This window comes from Bombina bombina, chromosome 5, assembly GCF_027579735.1.
Source record: "Bombina bombina isolate aBomBom1 chromosome 5, aBomBom1.pri, whole genome shotgun sequence".
NCBI lineage: Eukaryota > Metazoa > Chordata > Amphibia > Anura > Bombinatoridae > Bombina > Bombina bombina.
This window is the reverse complement of record NC_069503.1, coordinates 177,720,724-177,747,953: the sequence shown is the minus strand read 5'-3', so window position 1 is coordinate 177,747,953 and position 27,230 is coordinate 177,720,724. Positions and strand designations below refer to the sequence as shown.

The 27,230-nt window shown below is 39.2% G+C and overlaps 1 protein-coding gene across 4 annotated transcripts in view; it reads left to right on the top strand.

The window, feature by feature from the left end:
• The window catches only part of PRKAG2 (protein kinase AMP-activated non-catalytic subunit gamma 2), an 889,218-nt gene that overhangs the window by 839,238 nt on the left and 22,750 nt on the right, over positions 1-27,230 (top strand). For all 4 annotated transcript variants that reach the window (XM_053713799.1, XM_053713800.1, XM_053713801.1 and 1 more), the window contains 3 exons: positions 17,909-18,074; positions 18,615-18,652; positions 19,698-19,844. In XM_053713799.1, the coding sequence (XP_053569774.1) occupies positions 17,909-18,074; positions 18,615-18,652; positions 19,698-19,844 (351 nt within the window). The remainder of the gene's footprint in view (positions 1-17,908; positions 18,075-18,614; positions 18,653-19,697; positions 19,845-27,230) is intronic.

Sequence of the window (27,230 nt, the reverse complement as noted above, 5' to 3'; positions counted from 1 at the left end):
CTCAGTTGGCTTCGGCCCAATTCATCAGATTCCAGTCGGACAACATTACGACTGTAGCTTACATAAATTATCAGGGAGGTACAAGGAGTTCCTTAGCGATGACAGAAGTAGCCAAGATAATACAGTGGGCGGAGTCTCACTCTTGCTATCTGTCGGCAATCCACATCCCAGGAGTGGAAAACTGGGAAGCGGATTTTCTGAGCAGACATTTCATCCGGCAGAATGGGAACTCCATCCGTTTTTTTCCAACCTGATTCTCAGATGGGGCAGGCCGGAGTTGGATCTCATGGCATCTCGTCAGAATGCCAAACTTCCGAGATACGGGTCAGGGATCCCCAGGCTGAGCTGATAGATGCCTTGGCAGTGCCTTGGTCTTTCAGCCTAGCTTATGTATTCCCTCCATTAGCTCTCCTTCCCCGGGTGATTGCTCGAATCAAACAGGAGAGGGCGTCGGTGATCCTCATCGCCCCTGCATGGCCTCGCAGTATTTGGTATGCCGATCTGGTGGACATGTCATCTCAGCCACCGTGGAAGCTCCCATTGAGGAAAGATCTTCTCATGCAGGGTCCCTTCCATCATCCGAATCTCGTTTCTCTACAGCTGAATGCTTGGAGATTGAACACTTGATTTTATCTAATAGAGGTTTTTCTGATTCGGTCATAGACACTTTGATTCAGGCACGTAAGCTTGTTACTAGGAAAATTTACTATAAGATATGGCGTAAATATCTTTATTGGTGTGAATCCAAGGGTTACTCATGGAGTAGGGTTAGGATTCCCAGGATTTTGTCTTTTCTCCAAGACGGATTGGAGAAGGGGTTGTCCGCAAGCTCTTTGAAAGGACAGATTTCTGCTTTATCTATCTTGTTACACAAGCGTTTGGCAGATGTCCCAGATGTACAATCTTTTTTTCAGGCTCTGACTAGAATCAAGCCTGTATTTAGACCACTTGCTCCTCCTTGGAGTTTGAATTTAGATCTTAAAGTTCATCAAGGGGTTCCGTTCGAACCTATGCTCCTGTCACTGCTGCTGCGGCGTTCTGGTTTGAGTCTCTGGAAGAGGCTTTACAGAGGACTCCTTTGGAGGACATACTTAACAAGCTTAGAGCACTTAAGCTAGCTAATTCTTTTGTTTCTGATGCCATTGTTCATTTGACTAAACTAACGGCTAAGAATTCTGGATTTGCCATCCAGGCGCGTAGGGCGCTATGGCTCCAATCTTGGTCAGCTGACGTGACTTCAAAGTCTAAACTACTTAACATTCCCTTCAAGGGGCAGACCCTATTCGGGCCTGGTTTGAAGGAAATTATTGCTGACATTACTGGAGGTAAAGGTCATGCCCTTCCTCAGGACAGGTCCAAATCAAGGGCCAAACAGTCTAATTTTCGTGCCTTTCGAAACTTCAAGGTAAGTGCAGCATCAACTTCCTCTGCTACAAAACAAGAGGGAACTTTTGCTCTGTCCAAGACGGCCTGGGAACCTAACCAGTCCTGGAACAAAGGCAAGCAGGCCAAAAAGCCTGCTGCTGCCTCTAAGACAGCATGAAGGAATGGCCCCCTATCCGGTAACGGATCTAGTAGAGGGCAGACTTTCTCTCTTCGCCCAGGCGTGGGCAAGAGATGTTCAGGATCCCTGTGCGTTGGAGATTATTTCTCAGGGGTATCTTCTGGACTTCAAGGTTTCTCCTCCACAAGGGAGATTTCACCTTTCACGATTATCTGTCCACCAGATAAATAAAGAGGCATTCTTGCACTGTGTGCAAGACCTCCTAGTTATGGGAGTGATCCATCCAGTTCCAAAGGAGGAACAGGGACAGGAATTTTACTCAAATCTGTTTGTGGTTCCCAAAAAAGAGGGAACCTTCAGACCAATCTTGGATCTAAAGATCTTAAACAAATTCCTCAGAGTTCCATCATTCAAAATGGAAACTATTCGGACCATCCTACCTATGATTCAGGAGGGTCAATATATGACTACGGTGGATCTAAGGGATGCTTACCTTCACATTCCGATACACAAAGATCATCGGTTCCTAAGGTTTGCCTTTCTTAACAGGCATTACCAGTTTGTGGCTCTTCCCTTCGGGTTAGCTACAGCCCCAAGAATTTTTACAAAGGTTCTGGGGGCGCTTCTGGCGGTCCTAAGGCCGCGGGGCATAGCAGTGGCCCCTTATCTAGACGACATCCTGATACAGGCGTCAAACTTCCAAATTGCCAAGTCCCATAGGGACATAGTTCTGGCATTTCTGAGGTCGCATGGGTGGAAAGTGAACGAGGAAAAGAGTTCTCTGTCCCCACTCACAAGAGTCTCATTCCTAGGGACTCTGATAGATTCTGTAGAAATGAAAATTTACCTGACTGAGTCCAGGTTATCAAAACTTCTAAATTCTTGCCGTGTTCTCCATTCAATTCCGCGCCCTTCGATGGCTCAGTGCATGGAGGTAATCGGCTTAATGGTAGCGGCAATGGACATAGTTCCGTTTGCGCGCCTACATCTCAGACCGCTGCAACTATGCATGCTCAGTCAGTGGAATGGGGATTACACAGATTTGTCCCCTCTACTAAATCTGGATCAAGAGACGAGAGATTCTCTTCTCTGGTGGCTATCTCGGGTCCATCTGTCCAAAGGTATGACCTTTCGCAGGCCAGATTGGACAATTGTAACGACAGATGCCAGCCTTCTAGGTTGGGGTGCAGTCTGGAACTCCCTGAAGGCTCAGGGATCGTGGACTCAGGAGGAGAAACTCCTCCCAATAAATATTCTGGAATTGAGGGCAATATTCAATGCTCTTCAGGCTTGGCCTCAGTTAACAACCCTGAGGTTCATCAGATTTCAGTCGGACAACATCACAACTGTGGCTTACATCAACCATCAAGGGGGAACAAGGAGTTCCTTAGCGATGTTAGAAGTCTCCAAAATAATTCGCTGGGCAGAGAAACACTCTTGCCACCTATCAGCGATCCATATCCCAGGTGTAGAGAACTGGGAGGCGGATTTTCTAAGTCGTCAGACTTTTCATCCGGGGGAGTGGGAACTCCATCCGGAGGTGTTTGCTCAATTGATTCATCGTTGGGGCAAACCAGAACTGGATCTCATGGCGTCTCGCCAGAACGCCAAGCTTCCTTATTACGGATCCAGGTCCTGGGACCCGGAAGCAACGCTGATAGATGCTCTAGCAGCGCCTTGGTCTTTCAACCTGGCTTACGTGTTTCCACCGTTTCCTCTGCTCCCTCGACTGATTGCCAAAATCAAGCAGGAGACAGCATCGGTGATTTTGATAGCGCCTGCGTGGCCACGCAGGACCTGGTATGCAGACCTAGTGGACATGTCATCTTTTCCACCTTGGACTCTGCCTTTGAGACTAGACCTTCTACTTCAATGTCCTTACAATCATCCAAATCTAATTTCTCTGAGACTGACTGCATGGAGATTGAACGCTTGATTCATTGTCATTGATACCTTAATACAGGCACGAAAGCCTGTTACCAGGAAAATTTACCATAAGATATGGCGTAAATATCTTTATTGGTGTGAATCCAAGAGTTACTCATGGAGTAAGGTTAGGATTCCCAGGATATTGTCTTTTCTCCAAGAGGGTTTGGAGAAAGGATTATCAGCTAGTTCTTTGAAGGGACAGATCTCTGCACTGTCTATTCTTTTGCACAAGCGTCTGGCGGATGTTCCAGACGTTCAGGCGTTTTGTGAGGCGTTGGTTAGAATCAAGCCTGTGTTTCAACCTGTTGCTCCCCCATGGAGCTTAAATTTGGTTCTTAAAGTTCTTTATTCCATAGATATAAAACTTTTATCTTGGAAAGTTATTTTTTTTGATGGCTATTTCCTCGGCTCGTAGAGTCTCCGAGTTATCTGCTTTACAATGTGATTCTCCTTATCTGATCTTCCATGCAGATAAGGTAGTTCTGCGTACAAAACTTGTGTTTTTGCCTAAGGTGGTATCTACTAAGAATATCAATTAAGAGATTGTTGTTCCATCACTGTGTCCTAATCCTTCTTCAAAGAAGGAACGTCTTTTACATAAACTGGACGTGGTTCGTGCTTTAAAGTTTTACTTACAAGCTACTAAGGATTTTCGTCAAACATCTGCTTTGTTTGTTGTTTACTTTGGACAGAGGAGAGGTCAAAAGGCTTCAGCAACCTCTCTTTTTGGCTAAGAAGCATAATCCGCTTAGCCTATGAGACTGCTGGACAGCAGCCTCCTGAAAGGATTACAGCTCATTCTACTAGATGGGTTTTTAAAAATGAGGCTTCTGTTGAACAGATTTGCAAGGCGGCGACTTGGTCTTCGCTTCATACTTTTTCCAAACTCTACAAATTTGATACTTTTGCTTCTTCGGAGGCTATTTTTGGGAGAAAGGTTTTACAGCCAGTGGTACCTTCCGTTTAAGTACCTGCCTTGTCCCTCCCTTCATCCGTGTACTTTAGCTTTGGTATTGGTATCCCACAAGTAATGGATGATCCGTGGACTGGATACACCTTACAAGAGAAAACACAATTTATGCTTACCTGATAAATGTATTTCTCTTGTGGTGTATCCAGTCCACGGCCCGCCCTGTCATTTTAAGGCAGGTCAAAATTTTAGATTAAACTACAGTCACCACTGCACCCTATGGTTTCTCCTTTCTCGGCTTGTTTCGGTCGAATGACTGGATATGGCAGTTAGGGGAGGAGCTATATAGCAGCTCTGCTGTGGGTGTCCTCTTGCAACTTCCTGTTGGGAAGGAGAATATCCCACAAGTAATGGATGATCCGTGGACTGGATACACCACAAGAGAAATAAATTTATCAGGTAAGCATAAATTGTGTTTTTTGTTTCTATTTCTTCTGCTCGAAGATTATCTGAGCTTTCAGCATTGCAATGTGATTCTCCTTATCTTATTTTCCATTCGGATAAGGTGGTGTTACGAACCAAGCCTGGTTTTCTTCCTAAGGTTGTTTCAAATAAGAATATTAATCAGGAAATTGTTGTTCCTTCCTTGTGTCCTAATCCTTCTTCTAAGAAGGAGCGTCTGTTACATAATTTGGACGTGGTCCGTGCTTTGAAGTTCTACTTACTTGTTTGTTGTTTTTTCTGGGAAACGTAGGGGTCAGAAAGCTACGGCTACCACTCTTTCTTTTTGGCTGAAGAGTATCATCCGTTTTGCATATGAGACTGCTGGACAGCAGCCTCCTGAACGAATTACGGCTCATTCCACTAGGGCTGTGGCTTCCTCATGGGCATTCAAAAATGATGCTTCTGTTGAACAGATTTGCAAAGCTGCAACTTGGTCGTCTCTTCACACTGTTTACAAATTTTACAAATTTGATACTTTTGCCTGGTCTGAGGCTGTTTTTAGGAGGAAAGTTCTTCAAGCAGTGGTGCCTTCCGTTTAGGTTCCCTGTCTTGTCCCTCCCTTTTCATCCGTGTACTATAGCTTTGGTATTGTATCCCACAAGTAAGGATGAAATCCGTGGACTCATCGTATCTGTTAAAAGAAAAGGAAATTTATTCTTACCTGATAAATTTGTTTCTTTTAAGATACGATGAGTCCACGGCCCACCCTGTTTTTATGAGACAGGTCTTTATTTTTGTTAAACTTCAGTCACCTCTGCACCTGGCTTTTCCTTTCTCTTCCTAACTTCGGTCGAATGACAGGAGTGGGAGGGAGGGGAGGAGCTATATATACAGCTCTACTGTGGTGCTCTTTGCCTCCTGCTGACCAGGAGGCGATATCCCACAAGTAAGAATGAAAGCCATGGACTCATCGTATCTTAAAAGAAACAAATTTATCAGGTAAGAATGACTAAACTGTATATTGGAGTCATTTATACTTGAGTTTTATATATACCCATGGAGAGGAATACTTTTGATTCATGCTATTTTCTTCTGTTCATTATTATATTCATAAAACAGAGAGCTTTGTGTGTTTAGTGAATGTTTTGTTTTTTCCTTTTCCTTGATTATATCTTTTTTTTTTAAAATGTGTAAGACATTTAAATGTACTTTTTTTTTCCAGGTAAAATTATCTTGCTTTTGACTTCTGTATTATCTGTGATAACACATTGTTAATTATAACTTCTAGATTTCATTGTGGTTCATTATAAGATTTCAATACGGTTCAGAAGTGTTTATTGAATTATTCAGTGTAACATCTTAATGTTGTAAAAATTCTCTGCTGACTATGGATGGCGGTATGTTAACTTAAAAGACATTAAAGGGATAACTCAAAAAAATTATTTCATGATACAGATAGGGAATGCAATTTTAAACAACTTTCCAATGCACTTCTATTATTTAATTTGCTTCATTGTTCAGATATCCTTTGTTGAAGAAATAGCAATGCATATGGGTGAGCCAATCACACGAGGCATATATGTGCAACCGCCAATCAGCAGCTACTGTGCCTATCTAGATATGCTTTACAGCAAAGGATATCAAGAGAATGAAGCATATTAGATAATAGAAGTAAATTAGAAAGTTGTTTAAAATTGCATGCTCTATCTAAATCATGAAAGAAAAAATATGGGTTTAATGTCCCTTTAAATTTAAAATAAATTTTCTCATAAAGGGCTAGCTTTCAAGTGGAGTGCAATTTAGCGCTCCTGCTCTAACCTTAACTACACTAGATGGTCGCTGTTTGCGCACATCGGGTTGCGCTCGTATTACAAGTTGAAAGTAAAAAGTTTGTGCTTAAGCATAAACCTGATGCGTGCTAAAAAAATATTGCAAACGCATTAACTTCTCCCATTAACTTCAATGGAGGGTGAAAACTGAAAAATCAAAACAAACGAACACTTGCACGCTAACCTGACCACATGTTTTAAAGTGCACTAAACCAGACATGAATTATTATTTTTAATGTGCTTCACATAGAATAATTTGTTTTATTTATATATATATGTATGTGTGTGTGTGTATGTATGTATATATATATATATATATATGTATATCTTTGACAAAGCGCCAGAAGGTCGTGAAACGCGTCAGATGACGTCACACTCCACACACCTGTGTCTCCTGGTAGTCACACCGCTATTGTTTCCGAGTGTTTGTCCGACATGCCATAATAAAGGTATGATTGATTCACTTTACTTCGACTCATGTGCCAGTGTTGTGCTTTAAATAGTGGACATTTTTGGTCTGGGAGCATTCTATAGGGGAAATTCTTCTTTGTTTATTGTATACCTGGAACGGGCAGCCTGGTCTGCAGGTCTGGGTTTGTGCCGGGAGAGGCGCCGACTCGGTATTCCCTGTATGCTCCAGTACAGACCTTACCGCTGAGTATCCTTAAACTCTCACTAACCTATGTATATATATGTATATGAATATTTATTTAAAAATACTTACAATATATCCCCCTATGTGAAGAACATTGGAATGTAAAATATTTACAGTACATTCACAGTTAGATATTACTAATGAATATAAAGGATGTTCATGCTTACAGGTATTTGACTGCAAAGGACTCCAATATGTGTGTATATGTGTGTGTGTATGTGTGTGTAAATATATATATATGTGCAGGGTCGGCTCCAGAACAAATGAAATGGGGGGGCATTTTTTTTCACAAGGGGGCACGCATTTACAAAGCATGTATGAGAGTCAGAATAAGAGCAGACCTACATATTCTGCAGGAAAGTGTAGCTTCTGGCTGGCTTATCCCCTACTATTAACATTTGTAGAATATGTGCTAAATCCCTAGGTAAAAGAATGAAGTCTAAATCCTATGCAGTGCACTAAAACAGAGCCATTAAACTTGAGACCCCCAGTGCAATAGCTCTTTAAAAACAATTCACCCCTTAACCACCATGATCCAAAACCCTTAAACTCATTCTCAAATCTCAATCATGTTGCTTAAACAGCCATGCACCCCAAACCCCCAATGCAATTAACCCCATTGTTTGTGATGGCAGTGAGGATACTAGGTTTTCAGGTGCTGGTAATTTTGCAGATTAGATTTAGCTATACCTGTTTCACAATAACTAACGGATATCAGGCTACTTAATACAACCTATGCACTGTGAACCTATAAGAATATGATTGTAACATATTCCTAAGATCACAGTGCACTTTTGAGGCATTGATAGAAGCCGGTAGCCATTTATAGATTTATATTTATATGATACAATCATATTCTTATCATGGTCTATTGTTTAAGAAAATTAGTAACTTACGATAGTTAGGTAAAATTAATAGGGTTAAAGACAAGTCCAAAAAGTCTCAAATTAACTTCCAAATAAGAGGGTAAGACACGGAGCTCCTTGCAGATGCGTGATGTTCGGCAGCTAACTCTGCCCGCAGCATTACATAACAATTCATTATTTTATTTATTATTTTTAAAGTGTATGATCATATCAATATTTATTGAGGGGGCACAGCATTCTATTTGGGTGGGCATTGCCCCCCCTTGGAGCCGACCCTGTATATGTGTATGTGTGTGTATATGTGTGTGTGTGTATATATATATATATATATATATATATATATATATATATATATATATATATATATATAGCTATGTGTGTGTGTATATATATGTGTGTGTGTGTGTGTGTGTTTTACTATATATTTACTGTGCATATTTCACATTACAGTTTTTCACTTACAGGAAATTGTCCTTTTTTAAAACGTGCTGTAAAAAATTCTAAATAATCCATAGAATATATCTATTGTTTACAGTGGCCTAGATTTGGAGTTTTGTCGGTAAAGACCCGCGTAGCTAACGCCGGCTTTTTTCTGGCCGCACCATAAAAATAACTCTGGTATTGAGAGTCCACATAAAGGCTGCGTTAGGCTCCAAAAAAGGAGCGTAGAGCATATTTAACGCAGCTTCAACTCTCGATACCAGAGTTGCTTACGCAAGCGGCCAGCCTCAAAAACGTGCTCGTGCACGATTCTCCCATAGAAAACAATGGGGCTGTTTGAGCTGAAAAAAACACCTGCAAAAAAGCCGCGTTCAGCTCCTAACGCAGCCCCATTGTTTGCTATGCGGAAACACTTCCTACGTCTGCACCTAACACTCTAACATGTACCCCGAGTTTAAACACCCGTAACCTTACACTTATTAACCCCTAATCTACCGCCCCCGCTATCGCTGACCCCTGCATATTATTATTAACCCCTAATCTGCCGCTCCGTAAACCGCCGCTACTTACATTATCCCTATGTACCCCTAATCTGCTGCCCTAACATCGCCGACCCCTATATTATATTTATTAACCCCTAATCTTCCCCCCACAACGTCGCCTCTACCTGCCTACACTTATTAACCCCTAATCCGCCTCACTAACATCGCCGACACCTAACTTCAATTATTAACCCCTAATCTGCCGACTGGAGCTCACCGCTATTCTAATAAATGTATTAACCCCTAAAGCTAAGTCTAACCCTAACACTAACACCCCCCTAAGTTAAATTTAATTTACATCTAACGAAATTAATTATCTCTTATTAAATAAATTATTCCTATTTAAAGCTAAATACTTACCTGTAAAATAAATCCTAATATAGCTACAATATAAATTATAATTATATTATAGCTATTTTAGGATTAATATTTATTTGACAGGCAACTTTGTAATTATTTTAACCAGGTACAATAGCTATTAAATAGTTAAGAACTATTTAATAGCTAAAATAGTTAAAATAATTACAAAATTACTTGTAAAATAAATCCTAACCTAAGTTACAATTAAACCTAACACTATATTATCATTAAATTAATTAAATAAAATACCTACAATTACCTACAATTAAACCTAACACTACACTATCAATAAATAAATTAAATACAATTCCTACAAATAACTACAATGAAATAAACTAACTAAAGTACAAAAAATAAAAAAGAACTAAGTTACAAAAAATAAAAAAATATTTACAAACATAAGAAAAATATTACAACAATTTTAAACTAATTACACCTACTCTAAGCCCCCTAATAAAATAACAAAGACCCCCAAAATAAAAAATGCCCTACCCTATTCTAAATTACTAAAGTTCAAAGCTCTTTTGCCTGTAAAAAAAAAAACCTACAATACCCCCCCCCCCCAACATTACAACCCACCACCCACATACCCCTAATCTAACCCAAACCCCCTTAAATAAACCTAACACTAAGCCCCTGAAGATCTTCCTACCTTATCTTCACCATACCAGGTTCACCGATCCGTCCTGAAGAGCTCCTCCGATGTCCTGATCCAAGCCCAAGCGGGGGGCTGAAGAGGTCCATGATCCGGCTGAAGTCTTCATCCAAGCGGGAGCTGAAGAGGTCCATGATCCGGATGAAGTCTTCATCCAAGCGGGAGCTGAAGAGGTCCATGATCCGGATGAAGTCTTCTATCAACGGCATCTTCAATCTTTCTTCGGGAGCCATCATCTTCCATCCGACGCGGAACATCCTCTTCTCCCGACGCCTACTAGCCGAATGACGGTTCCTTTAAGGGACGTCATCCAAGATGGCGTCCCTCGAATTCCGATTGGCTGATAGGATTCTATCAGCCAATCGGAATTAAGGTAGGAATATTCTGATTGGCTGATGGAATCAGCCAATCAGAATCAAGTTCAATCCGATTGGCTGATCCAATCAGCCAATCAGATTGAGCTCCCATTCTATTGGCTGTTCCGATCAGCCCCGCAAAGGGCCCTGTTCAGGGCTGGTAAGGTAAAAGAGCTTTGAACTTTAGTAATTTAGAATACGGTAGGGCATTTTTTATTTTGGGGGTCTTTGTTATTTTATTAGGGGGCTTAGAGTAGGTGTAATTAGTTTAAAATTGTTGTAATATTTTTCTTATGTTTGTAAATATTTTTTTATTTTTTGTAACTTAGTTCTTTTTTATTTTTTGTACTTTAGTTAGTTTATTTCATTGTAGTTATTTGTAGGAATTGTATTTAATTTATTTATTGATAGTGTAGTGTTAGGTTTAATTGTAGGTAATTGTAGGTATTTTATTTAATTAATTTAATGATAGTATAGTGTTAGGTTTAATTGTAACTTAGGTTAGGATTTATTTTACAGGTAATTTTGTAATTATTTTAACTAGGTAGCTATTAAATAGTTCTTAACTATTTAATAGCTATTGTACCTGGTTAAAATAATTACAAAGTTGCCTGTCAAATAAATATTAATCCTAAAATAGCTACAATGTAATTATAATGTATATTGTAGCTATATTAGGATTTATTTTACAGGTAAGTATTTAGCTTTAAATAGGAATAATTTATTTAATAAGAGTTAATTAATTTCGTTAGATTAAAATTATATTTAACTTAGGGGGGTGTTAGGGTTAGGGTTAGACTTAGCTTTAGGGGTTAATACATTTATTAGAATAGCGGTGAGCTCCGGTCGGCAGATTAGGGGTTAATAAGTGTAGGCAGGTGGAGGCGACGTTGTGGGGGGCAGATTAGGGGTTAATAAATATAATAATGGGGTCGGCGGTGTTAGGGGCAGCAGATTAGGGGTACATAAGGATAACGTAGGTGGCGGCGCTTTGCGGTCGGCAGATTAGGGGTTAATTATTGTAGGTAGCTGGCTGCGACGTTGTGGGGAGCAGATTAGGGGTTAGTTAATATAATATAGGGGTCGGCGGTGTTAGGGGTACATAAGGATAACGTAGGTGGCGGCGCTTTGCGGTCGGCAGATTAGGGGTTAATAAGTGTAGGCAGGTGGAGGCGACGTTGTGGGGGGCAGGTTAGGGGTTAATAAATATAAGTGTATCTTTATTGGGACATCTCCAAACACAGCACAAAACACGACGTTTCGGTCAGATGACCTTAATCATGTGATTAAAAACAAGACCTATAACCACTCCTTATATACCCACCTTGGGTATATAATTTATTTTAATCATATATGTGTGGGATATATAAACATTTACTTTAATCATATATGTGTGGGATATTAATATATCTTTCCTCAGGGGTTTTGCATTTTTTCATATATCTATTGAAATGTTATAAGTAATTATGTATGTATATATACTGTCATCCTTTTTTTCTGTTTTTTTCTGTGAATTTGCCAAGTAATATTTAAGAATGATAAATGACCTTGTTTTACCACTAGAGGGTGCTAAAGAGTTCAATGTTGAAATAGAATGTATTAAATTCACCTGTATAGGTAATTATCACCTCCCCCAAGGTGAGTATATAAGGAGTGGTTATAGGTCTTGTTTTTAATCACATGATTAAGGTCATCTGATCGAAACGTCGTGTTTTGTGCTGTGTTTGGAGATGTCACAATAAAGATACACTTTTAACTTACCTTTGGATGGTGCTGTTCTTTTTGTGGATTGGACATTATTGGAGGTTATTGGCAGGACCTGGGTACGTGCACCTCCCTGCAGATTGATGCTGTTTTCATTCTTCCATATATTTGATATATTGACTGCCTTGGATTACGTGCATCACTGCTACTGTGTTATATTATAAACATAATGGAATTAAATGGGACTGAACCTCTAAGCAAAACGTTTACTTACAGTGATTTGGAAGCCTCACGGATTACTACCCTGGTGCGGGGTTCAAGAACTTTTTTACAAACCCCACCGGTTGAAAATTCATCCAGAGAATATGAAAGAATATCCAAAAAGAATCTAGCCTATGACCTACATGCCACTACATTGGCAGAATACTATCGAGTCCGACGGATCCCTAGAGGGCTACGTATGAATGTTAGACCTACTCTGATGTGTGAAAATAAAGAATATTGCGAAAAGTTTACTCACATACTCAACAAATGTTCCTTTGATTTGCTGGTATTAACTGTGGAGTACTTACAGCGGGATTTAGATTTGCAGAAAGAAGAGTTGACAAGATTGGAGAGTGTACTGAAAGCCTCTTTGTCATCTGAAGATCTGGACAAACTTCTGACATCTGTCAAGACAACTATTACAGAGTTGAAGACAACGATAGAGAGCCGGAAACGACAAAAGTTCCATAGAGATGAAGAAGATTACAGAAACGATAACGTGTATCGTTGGAAGAAGGACACTCAGGATGATGGAAAAAGATCAGGCGCACCCCATTGGCGTAGACAACGCCGTTGGCGTAATGACGACACTAGCCAATCATCATCAGCTAATACGTCGGGGGACTCAGACGGAAGCGGAAGCGAGGCGGCCGCAAACACCGCCGCAAGCAAGAAGAAGTCAGCTGCGAAAGCACCAAAAGCCCAGAGAATAACTCGCAGCAAAGAACATCAGAGCAACCGGAACTAACGGTAAACATCTCTGCATATGCTCTTAATGATGTTGAAAGAGAAGTACTACAGAAAGGACTATCCTTTTGTCCGGTTGCCAAATGTGACTTTTTTGAATTACAACGTGATCTTTTTTTCTTTTTTCAGGAATATTAAGTTAAAGGCATATTTTGCAACATTAGAGTCTAAGAGTAATGACATATTGAGATGTAATGAATTGCTGCATGATGAAAATCCCTTATCTTTAAACACTTTAGATCTTAAAAACAAAAGTTCTTTTACACCTAATGTCTATAACAATAGCATTGAAACATTTATACAGCTAGTGTTAAGGGATATCAATATATTGAAAGAGAAGAATCGTATATCTATAACATCTAATATGCATAAGAATTTCTCTAAGGCTGAATGGCTTGCCCTGTCTAAATTAAAGGAGAATAAAGATATTATTTGTAAACAGGCCGACAAGGGTGGCGCAACTGTCATCCTAGATAAAACATACTATATAAAAGAAATTGAGAAACAACTTTCAGACCAGAATGTATATAAGGTTTTGAATACTGATCCATCTTTTGGGATCAAGAAAAGTCTTGTTAACTGTGTAAATAGGGCAGTGTGTAATGGACTTATTTCTGTAAAAGAACAGAAGTATTTAATACCTGATTCATTCTCTATACCAGTCCTCTACACACTGCCCAAAATACACAAAGATAGTTGTGCTCCAACTGGACGCCCCATAGTAGCCAGCACAGATTCTATTCTATCTAATGTATCTGAATACCTTGACAGAGTACTAAGACCTTTTGCTACTCAATCTATGTCTTACATTAGGGATACTGGGGATTTTATAACAAAGTTAGATTCCTTGGAATTACAAAGTGACAAATTTATCTTATTCTCATTAGATGTAACATCATTGTATACATCAATCACACATGAGAGTGGGATGGGCGCAATGAAACAAACCATTATGTCTAGTGGTAAATTCTCTAATTCTCAATGTCATTTTATTCTTGAGCTACTACAGTTAATTTTATACCACAATTATTTTCTTTTTCAGGATACTTTTTACATTAAATGCCAGGGGACTGCGATGTGGTCCAATGTCGCCCCCACATATGCCAATGTCTTTATGAATACTTATGAAGAGAGGTTTGTATACACTCAGAAAGCATTCCAAAAATACGGATTATGTTGGTATAGATATATAGACGATATTTTTGGCATATGGGGGGGTGACATTGGCTCACTGCAGTCCTTTGCAGTCCTTTGTAGATGACCTCAATACTTCAACTAGACACATTAAACTTAAATTGGTATGTAGTGAGGTATCTATAGATTTTTTGGATTCAAAAGAATGGTAGAGAACTAAAGGTTGATTTATTTAGGAAAGAAAGTGATAGGAACAACCTATTGAAATATGAAAGTGCACACTATCCACCTCTTATTAACAGTCTTCCCAAGAGTCAGCTCTTAAGAGTTAAAAAAAATTGTTTCAGATGATCAGCTAGCTCACACTAGACTTAGAGAAATGGGTAATCTGTTTCTACAGAGGGGTTATCCAAAGCCCTTGATTGAACGCCATATTAAAGAAGTAGAAAATATTCCCAGACAAACTATTCTTAAGGGTGAACATAATTTAGACAAGAGACAAGAGAAGAATAAAAATAAACGTATGATTTTCATATCTAGATTTAACCCTTTAAGTAATAAGATTAATAACATTATTAAGAAACATTGGTCCACCATCAAAGATTTGAATCCTAATGTTATTGATTTCCAACAGTTACCTATGCCTGCATACAGGCGATATAAAAATATTAAAGATTCATTAATAAAAGCAGATATAGGTCCAAAAAAGAAACAAGTTCAAACAGTGTTATCTACTCCCAAGTTAGGGTGTTTCCCCTGTCTCAATTGCTGTAATTGTAATAATATCATTAGAGGGGATAGTTTTCTTCACCCTCTTAATGGAAGGAAATATAAAATACCAGGCTTCTTTACTTGCAACTCTGATTATATAATCTATTTAATTAAATGTCCTTGTTCTAAAATTTACATAGGAGAGTCGACTAGGAGAATAAGAGATAGAATAAATGAACATAAATCTAACATACGGTGTGGCATTAAAGAAGCCCCTGTTGCCAATCATTTTTTGACTGCAGGATATAATATTTCTCAATTGAGATTCCAGATAATTGAGCAAGTTAAGAGACCAAGAAGAGGGGGGAATAGACCAAAATTATTAAAAAGTAGAGAGACTTTTTGGATTTATACTCTGCAATCCCTCATTCCATATGGAATGAATAAAGAGATAGATTGGAACATTACAATGTGAGCAAGTTCCACTTGAGATTTATTCATTTCTGTCAACATATTTGCTATGTGGTTGAAAACATTTATTTTAATCATATATGTGTGGGATATTAATATATCTTTTTTCAGGGGTTTTGCATTTTTTCATATATCTATTGAAATGTTATAAGTAATTATGTATGTATATATACTGTCATCCTTTTTTTCTGTTTTTTTTCTGTGAATTTGCCAAGTAATATGTAAGAATGATAAATGACCTTGTTTTACCACTAGAGGGTGCTAAAGAGTTCAATGTTGAAATAGAATGTATAAAATTCACCTGTATAGGTAATTATCACCTCCCCCAAGGTGGGTATATAAGGAGTGGTTATAGGTCTTGTTTTTAATCACATGATTAAGGTCATCTGACCGAAACGTCGTGTTTTGTGCTGTGTTTGGAGATGTCCCAATAAAGATACACTTTTAACTTACCTTTGGATGGTGCTGTTCTTTTTGTGAATTGGACATTATTGGAGGTTATTGGCAGGACCTGGGTACGTGCACCTCCCTGCAGATTGATGCTGTTTTCATTCTTCCATATAGTTAATAAATATAATACAGGGGTCGGCAGTGTTAGGGGTAGCAGATTAGGGGTACATAAGTATAACGTAGGTGGCGGTCGGCAGATTAGGGGTTAAAAAAATTTAATCGAGTGGCGGCGATGTGGGGGGACCTCTGTTTAGGGGTACATAGGTAGTTTATGGGTGTTAGTGTACTTTAGAGTACAGTAGTTAAGAGCTTTAGGAACCGGTGTTAGCCCAGAAAGCTCTTAACTACTGACTTTTTTCTGCGGCTGGAGTTTTGTCGTTAGATGTCTAACGCTCACTTCAGACACGACTCTAAATACCGGAGTTAGAAAGATCCCATTGAAAAGATAGGATACGCAATTGACGTAAGGGGATCTGCGGTATGGAAAAATCGCGGCTGAAAAGTGAGCGTTAGACCCTATTTTGAGTGACTCCAAATACCGGCGGTAGCCTAAAACCAGCATTAGGAGCCTCTAACGCTGGTTTTCACGGCTACCGCCAAACTCCAAATCTAGGCCAGTATCTTTAATACATTTTTTTTTTAAATATTTTATATTAAATATTTCAATAACGTGCCTTAAGATTACTAAGTTTTCATGTGCACTAACCCGACTGCGTTAAATCTAAATCACAAAACCTGATGCTCAAAACACAAATTTTGCTTTACTATGTTCTTCACATAGATAAAATATCGTATTAGAAATATATATTTTAATGTTCATGTAAAATACATATCTATATATCTATAGGAATAGATATACAAGTATAGATGTATATAGAAAGAAATATGTATTTACAATAAAAAGGAAATTTCGGAATATGAAATATGTACAGTTAATATACAGTATTATTTATATATTTAAAGACACACATTTTATGTGTGTATATATACTGTATATATATATATGTATGTGTGTGTGTATGTGTATGTATATATATATATGTATGTGTGTATATATACTGTATATATATATATATGTATGTGTGTGTGTATGTGTATGTATATATATATATGTGTGTGTGTGTGTATGTGTATGTATATATATATATGTATGTGTGTGTGTATGTGTATGTATGTATATATATATATACACATACATACATATATATATATATATATATGTGTATATATATATATATTCACACACACACACATATTTTAGCCTTGTTTGTATGAATAAATGTTAAATCCCTTTGCAGTCCTTTGTTTTGTTTTTCTTACACCTGAGCCCTTATAACTTTTTAATGCCAGTATTTTTTTTATCAGTGTTATTATGAGTGTAACTGTACTTTTAAAGGTTTCTTTGATGTGTTTTGTGCAACTTTTTTGTCTCGTGTAACAGATAACCAGAGCTCTGAAGTCATGCTATCCCAACACACATTAAATTTGATTGCGCTCAAGCAAACGCGTTTCCTTTCAACTCGTAATGCGTGCGTTATTTAAATACTCCTTATCGCTTGCGCGCTTTACTTAGCGTACCACTTGTAATCTAGCCCAAAATGTTTATGTAAAATATATACAAAATGTTTAATCTTAATATAAAAACTTTGCTATACACTTTATAAATGTATTTTGATTGCCATTCCTGACATTCTAAATTCTGCACAGTTATTGATTGATATTTGCAGGAGTTTATTTCAAAGTTCTAATACATAATTAAAAACTTGACTTTAATGTTAATTTAATGTAAACATTTTAGTACATACCATTTTTTTTATTAAATAGGAGTATGCCAAATAATATAAATAATAATGTTTTATACATAGAACAATATGACCTTGTTTTAAAATACTGATTCCCCCCCCCCCCCCCCCCCTAATTTAAATGATTTTTTTAGGTGTCGGAAATGCCAAAGCCTGCCTTTATGAAGAAGAACTTAGAGGAGCTTGGTATTGGGACATATCACAACATTGCCTTCATACATCCACACACTCCAATCATCAAAGCTTTGAATATATTTGTTGAGAGAAGAGTGTCGGCATTGCCTGTTGTGGATGAATCTGGTACGTTAGTTTACTCCCCTTTTTATAGCATTTTGGTCAGTCCTCACAAATAGCTTGCAATACTTACTACTGAAAGTAAACCAACTTATTCTGGTACAGGTAGAAAACCCTTTATCTGGAAAAGGTTTGGATTTCAAAATGTATTTTGGAATATTTGTATATTTGCATCTGTAAAATGGGACAACTTGGAGAGGAGATGAAACCAAATGTAAACCACAATATGTTATGTCATTTAGGTAACCTTTTCATGTCATAATGCAGCTTATACATTTAACCTAAAGGTAGTTTTATATAGTTTTTATACTTTTGTATACATAGTGTCATAAGAAAGTACAGTACCGTAATCACAAAGTAATAGTTGTTTTAAATAAATATAGATTAGAATTTGCACTTTAGAACACAAAAATCAAACCAAAGACACAGGTTTTAATATTAATTAAAAAGTTTGGGTTTTGGAATTCTGGATTTGGGGATTTATACCCAAATCTTCTTGTACATTCAAATTTTTTATATATATATTTTTATTTTTTTCTCTTTCAGGAAAAGTTGTAGATATTTATTCCAAATTTGATGTAATTGTAAGTACCTGTTTTTATATATTTATATTTTATCTGAAATAAAAGTGCAGTTTATTAAACTATCTCACTGTAAAAACTTGCATATGTTTGGTAGCTCATCTTGGTGGTCATAGAGGGTAAATTTTGTCTCATACTATTTTGTCTCAACTTGATAAACAAGTTTCTGTACATTTCTGCTAATCTGAAAAGTGAACTAATTTCAGTGATGTATATTCACATCAAGTAATGTGACAGATGTGTAAATTATTTTAATAAGCTAACATTTCAGTAATAGGCAGTTTGACAAACACACTTGCCAAAAGACACTGGTTATAGCAATCCTGTGGTAGACACATTTATTAAATAGTGTGCGTGTGTGAATATATAAGCTTTTCATTAATTAAAATCCCCATATTTTACTTATTTTGTAAATAAAAAGGTTAAAGTTTGCAATCACTTTAAAGGGATACTGAACAAAAAAAAATTTCTTTCATGATTCAGATAGAGCATGCAATTTTAAGCACTTTTAAATTTACTCCTATTATCAATTTTCCATTGTTTTGGTATCTTTATTTGAAAAAGCAGGAATGTAAGTTTTGTAGCCGGCCTATTTTTGGTTCAGAACCCTGGGTAGCGCTTGCTGATTGGTGGATACATTTTAGCCACCAATCAGCAAGCGATACCCAGGTGCTGAACCAAATATGGGCCGATTCTTAACCTTACATTCCTGCTTTTTTAAAATAAAGATATCAAGAGAACGAAGACAAATTGATAATAGGAGTAAATTAGAAACTTGCATGCTCCATCTGAATCTTGAATTAAAACATTTGGGTTCAGTATCCCTTTAAGTAATTCTCTATTCCCTAGTTATTTCTTTGACCATAAATTACAATTAAAATCCTTGTCCAAGTATAATTTTTATGTTTCTAAACTTCTACATGGACTTTTAGCCTGTACGTAGCAATGTTTATTTATCTCATGTGACCTATTGTTTGCTATCGGCAGTCATTGTTGTTTTTTATTGTTACAAAAATGTTTTATTGACAACTGTATAATTCATTTTCAGAACCTTGCTGCTGAAAAAACGTATAATAATTTAGACATTACCGTAACGCAAGCTCTTGAACATCGCTCTCAGTATTTTGAAGGAGTTGTAAAGTGCAGTAAGCCGGAAACACTGGAGACTATTGTTGATCGAATAGTTAAAGCCGAGGTGAGATACCAAGAAGAAACAGCTATGCAGCCTACAATATTGCACCAGTTTGTTCATATAATGTAACAATGTTTTTATTTAATTTTAAAGTGATTGTAAACGTAATCGTTCTGGGAGTAATCGGTGTAACTATGATCAAAATCTAACCCCACTTTCTCTTGTTAAGTGTATCCAGTCCACGGATCATCCATTACTTGTGGGATATTCTCCTTCCCAACAGGAAGTTGCAAGAGGATCACCCACAGCAGAGCTGCTATATAGCTCCTCCCCTAACTGTCATATCCAGTCATTCTCTTGCAAGCCTCAACCAAGATGGAGGTCATAAGAGGAGTGTGGTGTTTTATACTTAGTTTATTCTTCAATCAAAAGTTTGTTATTTTTAAACGGTGCCGGAGTGTACTGTTAATCTCAGGCAGTATTTAGAAGAAGAATCTGCCTGCATTTTCTATGATCTTAGCAGAAGTAACTAAGATCCATGGCTGTTCTCACATATTCTGAGGAGTGAGGTAACTTCAGAGAGGGAATGGCGTGCAGGTTTTCCTGCAATAAGGTATGTGCAGTTAATATTTTTTTAGATATGGAATTTGCTAGAAAATGCTGCTGATACCGAACTAATGTAAGTAAAGCATTAAATGCAGTGATAGCTACTGGTATCAGGCTTATTAATAGAGATACATACTCTTATAAAAATGTAATATAAAACGTTTGCTGGCATGTTTAATCGTTTTTATATGTATTTGGTGATAAAACTTATTGGGGCCTAGTTTTTTTCCACATGGCTGGCTTGAATTCTGCCTAGAAACAGTTTCCTTAGGCTTTCCACTGTTGCAATATGAGTGGGAAGGGCCTATTTTAGTGCTTTTCTGTGCAGATAAAAATACTGACAGAGACATCCAGCTTCTTCCTGCATGTTCCAGGACTTCTCTGGAGGGCTCAAAAGGCTTCAAAGTCGTTTTTGAGGGAGGTAAAAAGCCACAGTAGAGCTGTGGCAGTTGTTGTGACTGTTTGAAAAAAAAAAAAACGTTTTTGTCTTTTATTATTCAGTTTTGGGTATTAAGGGGTTAATCATCCATTTGCAAGTGGGTGCAATGCTCTGCTAACTTGTTACATACACTGTATACAAAATGTGTAACTGCCTTTTTTCACTGTTATTTCAAATTTTGACAAAATTTGTGTTTCTTAAAGGTGCAGTAACGTTTTTTATATTGCTTGTAAACTTGTTTAAAGTGTTTTCCAAGCTTGCTAGTCTCATTGCTAGTCTGTACAAACATGTCTGACATAGAGGAAACTACTTGTTCATTATGTTTGAAAGCCATGGTGGAGCCCCATAGGAGAATGTGTACTAAATGTATTGATTTCACCTTAAACAGTAAAGATCAGTCTTTAACTATAAAAGAAATATCACCAGAAGATTCTGACGAGGGGGAAGTTATGCCGACTAACTCTCCCCACGTGTCAGACCCTTCGCCTCCCGCTCAGGGGATGCACGCTAATATGGCACCAATTACATCAGGGACGCCCATAGCGATTACCTTGCAGGACATGGCTGCAATCATGAATAATACCATGTCAGAGGTATTATCCAGGTTGCCTGAATTAAGAGGCAAGCGCGATTGCTCTGGGGTTAGGAGAAATACAGAGCGCGCAGATGCTGTAAGGGCCATGTCTGATACTGCGTCACAATATGCAGATCATGAGGACGGAGAGCTTCAGTCTGTGGGTGACATCTCTGATTCGGGGAAACCTGATTCAGAGATTTCTAATTTTAAATTTAAGCTTGAGAACCTCCGTGACTATGCGGTACCGGTGTGTTCTGATGTTTTTCCTATACCTAAAAGGCTTACAGAAATTATTAGCAAGGAGTGGGATAGACCGGGTGTGCCTTTTTCCCCACCTCCTATATTTAGAAAAATGTTTCCAATAGACGTCACTACACGGGACTTATGGCAGACGGTCCCTAAGGTGGAGGGAGCAGTTTCTACTTTAGCAAAGCGTACCACTATCCCGGTTGAGGACAGTTGTGCTTTTTCAGATCCAATGGATAAAAAATTGGAGGGTTACCTTAAGAAAATGTTTATTCAACAAGGTTTTATTTTACAGCCCCTTGCATGCATTGCGCCTGTCACGGCCGCGGCGGCATTCTGGTTTTAGGCCCTGGAAAAGGCCATCCATACAGCTCCATTGACTGAAATTATTGACAAGCTTAGAACACTTAAGCTAGCTAATTCATTTGTTTCTGATGCCATTGTTCATTTGACTAAACTAACGGCTAAGAATTCCGGATTCGCCATCCAGGCGCGTAAGGCGCTATGACTTAAATCCTGGTCAGCTGACGTGACTTTGAAGTCTAAATTACTCAACATTCCTTTCAAGGGGCAGACCTTATTCGGGCCTGGTTTGAAGGAAATTATTGCTGACATTACTGGAGGTAAGGGTCACACCCTTCCTCAGGACAGGGCCAAAGCAAAGACCAAACAGTCTAATCTTCGTGCCTTTCGAAATTTCAAGGCAGGTGCAGCATCAACTTCCTCCGCTTCAAAACAAGAGGGAACTTTTGCTCAATCTAAGCAGGCCTGGAAACCTAACCAGTCCTGGAACAAAGGCAAGCAGGCCAGAAAGCCTGCTGCTGCCTCTAAGACAGCATGAAGGAACGGCCCCCTATCCGGTGACGGATCTAGTAGGGGGCAGACTTTCTCTCTTCGCCCAGGCGTGGGCAAGAGATGTTCAGGATCCCTGGGCGTTGGAGATCATATCTCAGGGATATCTTCTGGACTTCAAAGCTTCCCCTCCACAAGGGAGATTTCATCTTTCAAGGCTATCTGCAAATCAGATAAAGAAAGAGTCATTCCTACGCTGTGTGCAAGACCTCCTAGTTATGGGAGTGATCCATCCAGTTCCGCGGACGGAACAAGGACAGGGTTTTTAGTCGAATCTGTTTGTGGTTCCCAAAAAAGAGGGAACCTTCAGACCAATTTTGGATCTAAAGATCTTAAACAAATTCCTCAGAGTTCCATCTTTCAAAATGGAAACTATTCGGACCATCCTACCCATGATCTATGAAGGTCAGTACATGACCACAGTGGACTTAAAGGATGCCTACCTTCACATACTGATTCACAAGGATCATCATCGGTTTCTAAGGTTTGCCTTTCTAGACAGGCATTACCAATTTGTAGCTCTTCCCTTCGGGTTGGCTACAGCCCCGAGAATCTTTACAAAGGTTCTGGGCTCACTTCTGGCGGTTTTAAGACCGCGAGGCATAGCGGTGGCTCCGTGTCTAGACGACATCCTGATACAGGCGTCAAGCTTTCAAGTTGCCAAGTCTCATACAGAGATAGTTCTGGCATTTCTGAGGTCGCACGTGTGGAAAGTGAACGAGGAAAAGAGTTCTCTATCCCCACTCAAAAGAGTCTCCTTCTTAGGGACTCTTATAGATTCTGTAGAAATGAAAATTTACCTGACGGAGTCCAGGTTATCAAAACTTCTAAATGCTTGCCGTGTTCTTCACTCCATTCCGCGCCCTTCAGTAGCTCAGTGTATGGAGGTAATCGGCTTAATGGTAGCGGCAATGGACATAGTGCCATTTGCGCGCCTTCATCTCAGACCGCTGCAATTATGCATGCTGAGTCAGTGGAATGGGGATTACACAGATTTGTCCCCTCTGCTAAATCTGGATCAAGAGACCAGAGATTCTCGTCTCTGGTGGTTGTCTCGGGTACTCCTGTCCAAGGGTATGACCTTTCGCAGGCCAGATTGAACAATTGTAACAACAGATGCCAGCCTTCTAGGTTGGGGTGCTGTCTGGAATTCCCTGAAGGCACAGGGATCGTGGACTCAGGAGGAGAAACTCCTTCCAATAAATATTCTGGAGTTAAGAGCGATATTCAATGCTCTTCTGGCTTGGCCTCAGTTAGCAACTCTGAGGTTCATCAGATTTCAGTCGGACAACATCACGACTGTGGCTTACATCAACCATCAAGGGGGAACCAGGAGTTCCCTAGCGATGTTAGAAGTCTCAAAAATAATTCGCTGGGCAGAGTACCACTCTTGCCACCTGTCAGCAATCCATATCCCAGGCATGGAGAACTGGGAGGTGGATTTTCTAAGTCGTCAGACTTTCCATCCGGGGGAGTGGGAACTCCATCCGGAGGTGTTTGCTCAGTTGATTCATCGTTGGGGCAAACCAGAGTTGGATCTCATGGCGTCTCGCCAGAACGCCAAGCTTCCTTGTTACGGATCCAGGTCCAGGGACCCAGAAGCGACGCTGATAGATGCTCTAGCAGCGCCTTGGTTCTTCAACCTGGCTTATGTGTTTCCACCGTTTCCTCTGCTCCCTCGACTGATTGCCAAAATCAAACAGGAGAGAGCATCTGTGATTCTGATAGCACCTGCGTGGCCACGCAGGACTTGGTATGCAGACCTAGTGGACATGTCATCCTTTCCACCATGGACTCTGCCTCTAAGACAGGACCTTCTGATACTAGGTCCTTTCAATCATCCAAATCTAATTTCTCTGAGACTGACTGCATGGAGATTGAACGCTTGATTCTATCAAAGCGTGGCTTCTCCGAGTCAGTCATTGATACTTTAATACAGGCACGAAAGCCTGTTACCAGGAAAATCTACCACAAGATATGGAGTAAATATCTTTATTGGTGTGAATCCAAGAATTACTCATGGAGTAAGGTTAGGATTCCTAGAATATTGTCTTTTCTCCAAGAGGGCTTGGACAAAGGATTATCAGCTAGTTCCTTTAAGGGACAGATTTCTGCTCTGTCTATTCTTTTGCACAAGCGTCTGGCAGAGGTTCCAGACGTCCAGGCATTTTGCCAGGCTTTGGTTAGAATTAAGCCTGTGTTTAAACCTGTTGCTCCCCCGTGGAGCTTAAACTTGGTTCTTAAGGTTCTTCAAGGAGTTCCGTTTGAACCCCTTCATTCCATTGATATTAAACTTTTATCTTGGAAAGTTCTGTTTTTGATGGCTATTTCCTCGGCTCGGAGAGTCTCTGAGCTATCTGCCTTACAATGTGATTCTCCTTATCTGATTTTGCATGCAGATAAGGTAGTTCTGCGTACCAAACCTGGGTTTTTACCTAAGGTGGTTTCTAACAAGAATATCAATCAAGAGATTGTTGTTCCATCGTTGTGCCCTAATCCTTCTTCAAAGAAGGAACGTCTTTTACATAATCTGGACGTAGTCCGTGCCTTGAAGTTTTACTTACAAGCTACTAAAGATTTTCGTCAAACATCTTCCCTGTTTGTCGTTTACTCTGGACAGAGGAGAGGTCAAAAAGCTTCGGCAACCTCTCTTTCCTTTTGGCTTCGGAGCGTAATACGCCTAGCCTATGAGACTGCTGGACAGCAGCCCCCTGAAAGGATTACAGCTCATTCTACTAGAGCTGTGGCTTCCACCTGGGCCTTCAAAAATGAGGCCTCTGTTGAACAGATTTGCAAGGCTGCAACTTGGTCTTCGCTTCACACTTTTTAAAAATTTTACAAATTTGATACTTTTGCTTCTTCGGAGGCTGTGTTTGGGAGAAAGGTTCTTCAGGCAGTGGTTCCTTTCGCTTAATCCTGCCTTGTCCCTCCCATCATCCGTGTACTTTAGCTTTGGTATTGATATCCCACAAGTAATGGATGATCCGTGGACTGGATACACTTAACAAGAGAAAACATAATTTATGCTTACCTGATAAATTTATTTCTCTTGTAGTGTATCCAGTCCACGGCCCACCCTGTCCTTTTGAGGCAGGTCTAAATTTTAATTAAACTACAGTCACCACTGCACCCTATGGTTTCTCCTTTCTCTGTTTGTTTTCGGTCGAATGACTGGATATGACAGTTAGGGATGGAGCTATATATCAGCTCTGCTGTGGGTGATCCTCTTGCAAGGAGAATATCCCACAAGTAATGGATGATCCGTGGACTGGATACACTACAAGAGAAATAAATTTATCAGGTAAGCATAAATTATGTTTTCATTCATGATGACTTATTTCGCTTCTAAATAAGTGTTTTAGAGCTAATCGCTCCGATTTACTCATACCGCTCCTCCTCCCATCAGCAACGATCTACACTTTTTTTTTTTTTCCTTTCATCCAGCCAATTGATTTTGCAATTGATCCATGGGGCGTGTTGTGTAAGGACTTGGATGCCTAAAGGCCCGAAAATCAATTGTCCAATTTTCTTTGTTCCCATTGTATTGTTTGTTGAAGAGATACCTAGGATAGGTATCTGCAGCACTACATGGCAGGAAATAGTACTGCCATCTATTCAGAATATAAACCTTATACTGCGCTAAGGCCAGTACTGCGCCTAGAGAAACTGTAGGGCTATTATGGATTCAAGGTTGCGCTAATGATGTAAGGTTCAGCTGCAGTAGAGCGAGCATACTGCAAGTTCTGAGGGTTTTATAGAAAATATCTGTATTTCTTTCCTAAGACAATGGAGTCCACTACGTCATTCTAATTACTAGTGGGATATTCACTCCTGGCCAGCAGGAGGAGGCAAAGAGCACCACAGCAATGCTGTTAAGTGTCACTTCCCTTACCCATAACCCCCAGTCATTCTCTTTGCCTCTGTCAATGGAGGATGTGCGAAGTTAGTGTCTGAAGATTTTTAATCCTTTTATGGGTATTTTACCCTGCAAGCAAGGATTGGGGTTTAGCTGTGTCCACATCAATCTCTTTAGTAAGAGTAGTAGTGGCTTTTAGCAGTTAGAAGGTGGCGAGGTTGTCTTTGCTTTACTTCTAACATTCTTCTACCCTGCTATAAAAAGCCAGAGTATGTGTCCTTTCACACCTTGTGAGCTGTCTTTCTGCCCGAAAGCTGGATTTGCATTTAAGTGCTTTTGTCTTCTAGGTCTTGGAGACTTGCACTTGGAAAGATTATTTCTGCAACAATTTTCTTGGGACATAATTAATCCTTTAGGTAGGATTTATTTTGGGGCAGTATGCAGGCACTTATTGTATGTGTGGAGACTAAGGGATTAATGTCTTCCATTATTGTTTATGGGACGGTACCTCTGAGGCTGAAGGATATCTTTATTTTATTAGCTAACGTTTTCAGATGTTTGAGGAAATATTGCTTTTTATTTGGGGATTTTCAGATGTTTGGATCAACATTTACATCCCCCGTTTCCTTTTAACTCTGAGGATTTCTATAGAGACGCGGACTTTTAGACTGTTGTACATTCTATCTTTCTGATGGTCATGTGACTTCCGCTGCATTTGAACTCCTTTTGAAGGTTCAGGTAGGGCACCTTAGGCTGACTGAGGTGTAGAGGTGCATACTTTGTTTTTCTTTCTTATGACACGGTAAGTCCACCCGTGATCATCAATTACTGTTGGGGAATATCACTCCTGGCCAGCAGGAGGCGGCAAACAGC